Source organism: Gossypium hirsutum, chromosome D03, assembly GCF_007990345.1.
Source record: "Gossypium hirsutum isolate 1008001.06 chromosome D03, Gossypium_hirsutum_v2.1, whole genome shotgun sequence".
In the NCBI taxonomy this organism is placed as follows: Eukaryota; Viridiplantae; Streptophyta; class Magnoliopsida; order Malvales; family Malvaceae; genus Gossypium; species Gossypium hirsutum.
The window spans coordinates 52564039-52571493 of NC_053439.1; the positions used below are offsets into that span (position 1 = coordinate 52564039).

The 7455-nt window shown below is 36.1% G+C and overlaps 1 protein-coding gene across 3 annotated transcripts; it reads left to right on the forward strand.

Annotated features, from left to right (window-relative positions):
- Positions 1-1440: 1440 nt before the first annotated feature.
- On the forward strand, positions 1441-5595 carry LOC121215602 (putative disease resistance protein RGA3). Of its 3 annotated transcripts, XM_041090522.1 has the most exons (3): positions 1446-1751; positions 1826-2150; positions 2443-5595. In XM_041090522.1, the coding sequence occupies exon 3, from the start codon at positions 3124-3126 to the stop codon at positions 4090-4092; it is 969 nt and encodes a 322-aa protein (XP_040946456.1). In that variant the 5' UTR covers positions 1446-1751; positions 1826-2150; positions 2443-3123; the 3' UTR covers positions 4093-5595. The 3 variants fall into 3 exon arrangements, with proteins under 3 accessions (XP_040946457.1, XP_040946456.1, XP_040946455.1); XM_041090523.1 differs by having other exon boundaries at positions 1441-1726; positions 1826-4082; XM_041090521.1 differs by having other exon boundaries at positions 1446-1726; positions 1826-5595.
- Positions 5596-7455: the final 1860 nt, after the last annotated feature.

Sequence of the window (7455 nt, forward strand, 5' to 3'; positions counted from 1 at the left end):
TCGTTAAGGGAGAGGGTCGCATTCTTGTAAGGTAAGAGATTAGGGATGATGTAGAGGCTGTCATTGATGAATCAAAGGTGACCTGAGTGGAGAAATTTTTTTTCTTTATTATTATTCTTCTTGGACTACTACAAGTTAAATGGGGTATGCTACAGAGGCTGTCGTTTCCACGTAGGATGCTAATATGGCAAGTTAATTGGCCACCTCAACTTTCTGTTACGTCTGTAATGGTAGTGATCGATTTGTCATTTTCTAAAAATTAAGTGATTGATGAAACCAGAGTGACTGTTTTGCCAGCTATATCAAAGTTGAGTGTTGTTGGTGTAATTTACCCTTAAATTAATTAGTCATTATGAATTTGTTGAATAAATATATTTCCTTATTGATTCTATTACAGTAAAGTTTTTATGATTTTTAGCAGTAGTAGAATTGAGTTCAGAAACTAATTAAATTAATTAATATTTATTTTGGAGAATAAAAAATAATTATTTGATATGACTAAATTATAAAATGTTAAGCCAAAAATTAAATAAATACATATATTAGACCCAATACATAATAGACCTATCTTAACCCTTGTGTGAACACAAGGGGCGACAACCTTGATAATATTAACAACGGTGTGTTGCGCCTCCTCGCTCTAATTAGAGTTGGAGTATATTTTTATTTAAATAACATTATTTATTAAGGGCTTGTTCAACCAGGGTTCTTGTACCTTAACTGTAAATAGAGAGCACTGGTTGAATTAAAAACACACTTCATAAATTATCTAGTTATCATTATTTTGCTACAAAGTATATGTAATTTATTTCTTTAGAATAAATTTTATTTTCGGAGAATTTCGATCTATACCGATCTTTATAGAAAGAATTAACTTTCCTACGGGAAGTGAGTAATATTTTCTATTCTTTGGTTCGTGTTGCTTGAACTCACACTCAATGTAATTCGTGAAATGAGGATACCAGAGAATGTTATTCAGTTGAAAGTAGGAATTGACATGAATCCATTTCTCACAAAGCACATATATTATAGGATCGACATGAGTTAAACTTAGGTATGATATTAATATACTTTATATTTGCCCAAATGTAACCTGACTCAAAATATGAACTTAAATTTTTGCTCAAGTTTACTCGTATTTATAAATTATAATTCAAATTCATCTTAGGCTCATCCATTTTATTTTTTAAATAATTTAAAATATATTTATATTATTTTTAATTTGATATTTATTAAAATGTAATATATAAACATCTTAATAATTTTTTAATATTTATATTATAATAATATTATTTACAATTATAAATTTAATTTTATATAACTCGGTTGATATTTTAAGCGAAATAAATGTTACAGAAACTTTGAACAGAGTCATGGATCAAGAGGTATATGATGGATGACATTTAAAAGACAGTGTAGTATGATAACAAAAGAGAAGGAGCACTGTTCTAACCTAAGATCATACGTTTAACGTACCACTTGCCTGCCACTTGAACGCAAAAGCTTTAAAGCTGCAATGATATGACAACACGGCCATTGAGAGATGATAAAAATAAAATTTTAATACATTTATCAATATTACGCATAATTCTTTAATATATGAATGTATAAAAAAATATAATATTCATGTAAAGAATCAATGAGATTTCACAAAACTCACTTCAATTCAATTTTACTGAAGCAACTCATCTTTCATTTCTTCTCTCCTTTTCGTTTCCTGGACTCGGTATCTTGTTGCTTTAATTTTATGGGTTAGATTCTTTTCTTCTTTATTTTCAATGATATTTTTTTTTCACGTTATTTCTTAACATTTCAATCCTTTCAGATTACAGAAGCAAAGATGGCAGAAGTTCTTTTGGGTGCTATTTTGGAAGAAGCGGTGTCTAAAGCGAATTCAATTGCCACTAACCAAATCAGCCGTATATGGAATTTCAAGAAGGAGCTGACAAGACTGGGTGACTCACTAGAAATGATGGAAGCTTTCTTGCAAGATGCAGAGGAAATGCAAACAAAGAAGGACGCAGTGAAGCTTTGAGCTTTGGTTGCAGAGGCTCAAAGATGTTGCTGATGAGGTTGCTGATGTACTTGATGAGTTTGACTGTGAAATTCTCCGGAGGAAACTGAAGATTCGGAACCAAATTCGAAGGAAGGTACTCGACTTCCTTTCTTCTAACAATTCCATTTTATATCGTCTCAAGATGGCTAAAAAAATTAAGGACATCCTTGAAACACTGGATGGCCTTAACAAAGACACCAGTTCATTTGGTCTTCAGCAGAGAGCTACAGAACATGTGTCTCCTGTACCTAGAAGATCAAATGTCGAGACGTTCTCTGTCATGGATGACTCGACCATTGTTGGAAGGGAAAATGATGTCTCAAAGGTGGTTGACCTGTTAGTCAATCCTAAAGATAAGCAGGTTGTTTCTGTTGTACCCATTGTAGGTATGGCAGGTCTTGGCAAAACTGCATTGGCAAAGCTGGTGTATGATCTGCGTGTGAAAAGGCATTTTGATGTCAAATCCTGGGTCTTTGTTTCTGATCATTTTGATGTCAAAAAGATTTTAGGGGCGATGTTTGAACAGCTTACTGGTGATAGACATACCTCAATGCCAGAAAATATGGATGCAATGATGATGAAGCTCAAGGAGAAGATTGAACAGGCCAAAGGAGAAAAAGATCAGATCAAGTATCTTCTTGTACTTGATGATGTGTGGGATGTTAAGAAATGGGAGGATCTAAAGCTCTGTCTGAAAGGAATCAATACAAATGGCGGGAATGGAGTTATTGTGACAACACGCAAAGAAGATGTAGCAATAACAATGCAAGCACTTTCGGATCAAAGGCATCAACCAGGAAGGCTAGAAGATGAAGAATGCTGGTCCGTAATTAAACAACTAGCATTGACACCCTCTCCAATGTCTCACGATTGAGAGCCTATTGGAAAGGAGATTGCTAAGCAGTGTCGAGGTGTGCCATTGTTAGCTAAAGTTATTGGAGGGACAATGAGCAAAGAAAGGAGTCGCCGCACATGGTTGGAAATTCAAAAAAGTGGAAAGTTTGTTAAAATTAAGTTTTGATCGCTTGCCTTCTCCATCTTTGAAGAAGTGTTTTGCGTACTGTGCCATGTTTCCTAAAGATTATTGCTTTGAAACAGAGGAATTGAAGCAACTGTGGATGGCTGAAGGATTTCTTGGCAGCCCTATGGCAATGGTGGATATTGGTGACAAATACTTGAATGAGTTGTTATCAAATTCCTTATTTCAAGATGTCGAGAAGGAAAAATTCGGGAATATTCTCACATTCAAGATGCACGACTCGGTGCATGATTTATCTTTGTCTGTGTCAAAGTTTGATACTTTGTTTTTTCAAGAGAATTCCAGTCTCACCTCAAAAGAGTGTTCTCATATTCGTCATCTCAATGTTGGGTGCGATGGGGAATCATTACCAGAAATTTTAACAGCGGTTGCTCCGAAATTATACTCGTTGTTTTCAGAGATTGATGTGTTCAAGAAACTATCAAAAAGCTTCACAAGATTAAGAGTCCTAAAGTTTGTTGGCGCTGCTAATATTTGTGAGTTGCCAGATTCCCTTGGAGAATTAAAGCACTTGAGGTATTTGGACATCTCATGGACTTCTATTGAAGCACTGCCCAAGTCCACAACCAAACTTTACAATCTACAAACATTGAGGCTCTTGGGTTTACTGAGACTCACCTTTCCGGATGAATTGGAAAAGTTGATAAGCTTGAAGCACTTATATTTTAATAGAAAAGAACTTCAGCCAGTTAATATTGGAAACCTAACTTGGCTTCAAACATTACCCATATTTATTGTGGGATCAGAAAGGGGATGTTCAATTAAGGAGTTAGAATCCCTAAACAAACTGTGTGGAGAACTGGAGATACACCATCTTGAGGGTGTTAGAGACAAACAAGAGGCTAGTGGAGCAAATCTGCACCGTAAAGAAAAATTATGCAAGGTGATATTTGATTTTGAAGGGTGTGATAGTGGGAGTAGTGGTTATAACAGTGAGGAAGTGATGGAAGGTCTCCAACCACACTCAAATTTGCAAAGCTTAACTGTTTCGGATTAGGGAGGTGAAAGCTTTCCCTCATGGATGTTAAGACCTGTTGGTGATTCTAATACTGATCTGTTTTTGCTTAACAATTTGATGGAGCTGAATTTTTTCAATGGCATCAACTGTGAAAGTCTTCCACCTCTGGGTCAATTGCACAATCTCCAGTATCTTAAGTTGAGAAATCTGACTAAAGTGAAACGCATGGGTAATGTATTTTATTGCAACGAAAGTGTTGGTGGTATGAATAAGGTGATCAAGGTGTTTCCTGCATTGAAAAAATTCACCTTAAGTGGGATGGAAAGTCTAGAAGAATGGGCAGCAATGGTGGAAACAAAGATGATCATGTTTCCTTGCTTGGAGCGGCTGAAGATTTGGGTTTGTCCCTTGTTGAAAAGTGTTCCACTAACGGGACAATGCTCATCTCTTGAAAAGCTTCACATTTCCAGTTGTGAAAAATTAAGCAAGATTGGAGCTGGATTATCTACTTCCACTTGTCTCAAAGAATTCCATCTAGAAGATTGTCCTAATTTAAGTTTGATCCCAAATTTAGGATTTTCCCCTCTTTAATATCTATCTGTTCAAAGGTGCAACAAATTGGAAGTTCTTCCAATAATTTAAGGATGTTCATCTCTTGAAAAGCTTGGCATTTCCAGTTGTGAAGAATTAAGCAAGATTGGAGATGGATTATCTACCTCCACTTGTCTCGAAGATAGATTTATCTGGTTGACATCTCTTGAAAAGCTTCGCATTTTCTGTTGTGAAAAATTAAGCAAGATTGGAAATGGATTATCTACCTCCACTTGTTTCAAAGAATTACATCTAGACTATTGTCATGATTTAAGTTCGATCCCAAATTTGGAAGGATTTTCCTCTCTTCAATATCTGTCAAGTTAAATGGTGCAACAAATTGGAGAGCTTTCCACTAAAAGCACCACTGTCATCCCTTAAAGAATTGATGATACGTGATTGCCCTAATTTTAATCCCATTCCAGTTTAGATGGACCCTCTTCTCTCACAAAATTAGAATTTAAGAATGTAGGTGAAGAATGGAATAGTCTGCTACCAAATATATTGCAATCCAACGTTTTCCTTTGCAGTCTAACAATATTAAATTTGCCTGATCTGACATGGATTCAAGATGACAGCCTTGGTAGGCTTAACTGCTAGAGAGAATTAGCTACCGGTGGTTTCTCAGAAGAGCTGCAAGAATTCCCATGGCCCAGTTCCATTCAATATCTCAGTGCCTCCATTCTATTTCTAAAACTGATTGGTTGGGAAAAGCTAAAGAGTCTTCCTCACAAACTTCAGTTCTTCACTGCCCTCGAAGAATGAAGATAGAAGGGTTTAAAGGAACAGAAGCCTTTCCAGAGTGGTTGGGAAATCTCTCTTCTCTAAAGCGTCTATGTTTGCATGGTTTTTATTGGAAATCATCTATATTTATGGAAAGTCAAAGATATGGGTATCGAGATATTGGCATAAGAAATCTGAGATATTTGCCATATTTGGTCCCTAATTGTAAAGTAACTTTGCAAGTTGATCCCTGAACCTCAACTATAAATAGGCATAACCATCTCTCATTCTGTATCCCATATTTGCCATTCTCTACTTAAGGCATTGTTATCTCTCTCTCTTTGTAAATTCTCACTTGTATTTTGGAGTGAAATATATTTGGTAGTGCCCGAGGATGTAGGCAAAATTTGTTGAACCTCGTTAAATACTTGTCTTCTTTATAGTATTATTTTGCATGAATTGTGAGTGTGATTGTAGTGATTTATTGTGCTATTAAATTACGATTGAGGGATATTCTGGCTAAGAAAGACTTGGTACTTAAACGATCCTTGTGATCCACCTCTCTTTCCTGGGAATTAAACTTAGTGTGATTTTTTAGTACAATAATTTTACTCTTTTACACGCTTCCGCACAACAATTGGTATCAGAGCTAAATTCGTACTTGGGGAATACAATCGTTCATGGCACTGTTCACTTACAGTAGTTGGGATTGAGGAGAAAAATAGAAAAGGTATCGTCATCAGCAAAGACTACTGTGACCAATGCAAAGTTTGAAGTAGAGAAATTTGATGGTACCAATAATTTTGGTATGTGGCAATGTGAGATCCTGGATGTCTTATGTCAGCAAGAGCTGGATATAGCCCTTGAAGAAAAACCTGAAAAGATGGATGACAAGAAGTGGGCTAAGATCAATAGACAGGCATGTGGAACAATTCGCCTATGTTTGGCCAAAAAGCAGAAATACTCTGTCATGAGGGAGACATCAGCGAAGAAGTTGTGGGATACACTGGAAGAAAAGTTTCTAACAAAAAGTCTTGAAAATAAGCATTATATGAAAAAGAAACTTTATCGATTCACGTATGCACCCGGTATGTTAATGAATAACCATGTGAACTCATTCAATAAAATTTTAGCAGACTTGCTAAATTTGGATGAGAAATTTGAATATGAAGATAAGGCATTACTGTTGTTGAATTCTCTTCCTGATGAATATGATCATCTTACCACCACATTGCTTCATGGGAAGGATACGATCACATTTGATGCAGTCTGTAATGCGTTGTATAGATCTGAGACTCGAAAGAAAGATAAAAAAGATCACAGAGATACAACTACAGAAGTCTTAACAGTAAGAGGTCGTTCGCACAACAATAAATCTGGTAGAAGGAGCAAGTCTAAAGGGAGACCTGCCAAAGATGAATGTGCTTTTTGTCGTGAGAAAGGGCATTGGAAAAAGAATTGTCCTAAGTTACAAAAAGGCAAGGCTATTTCTGATGCATGTGTAGCGGAGCATGATGAGGAGTCAGACTTTAACTTGGTTGGCATTGCAATGGCATGTCATACAGATGACTGGATTTTGGATTCGGGATGTACTTATCATATATGTCCTAATAAGGACTGGTTTTCTAGTCTTAAAGAACTAGAAGGTGGAGTTGTTTTTATGGGCAATGACAGCGCTTGTAAGATAATGAGAGTACGTACAATCCAATTGAAGAATCACGACAGCTCAATTCAAGTCTTGACAGATGTTCGCTACATACCTAGCTTGAAGAAAAATCTCATCTCATTAGGGGTCCTAGAATCTAAATGGCTCACAATCACTTTGAGAGATGGATTACTAAAGGTAGTAGCTGGGGTATTGATGGTGATGAAAGGCACAAGAAGGAATAATCTGTACTATTTAAATGGAAGTACATTTATTGGATCAACATCAACAGCTTCTACGAAAGATGCAGATTCAGAGGCTACTAGGTTATGGCATATGCGATTGGGACATGCTGGTGAAAAAGCTTTGCTGAGTTTGACGAAGCAAGGCTTGTTGAAAGGTGCAAATTCTTGCAAATTGGAATTCTGTGAACATTGTGTTCT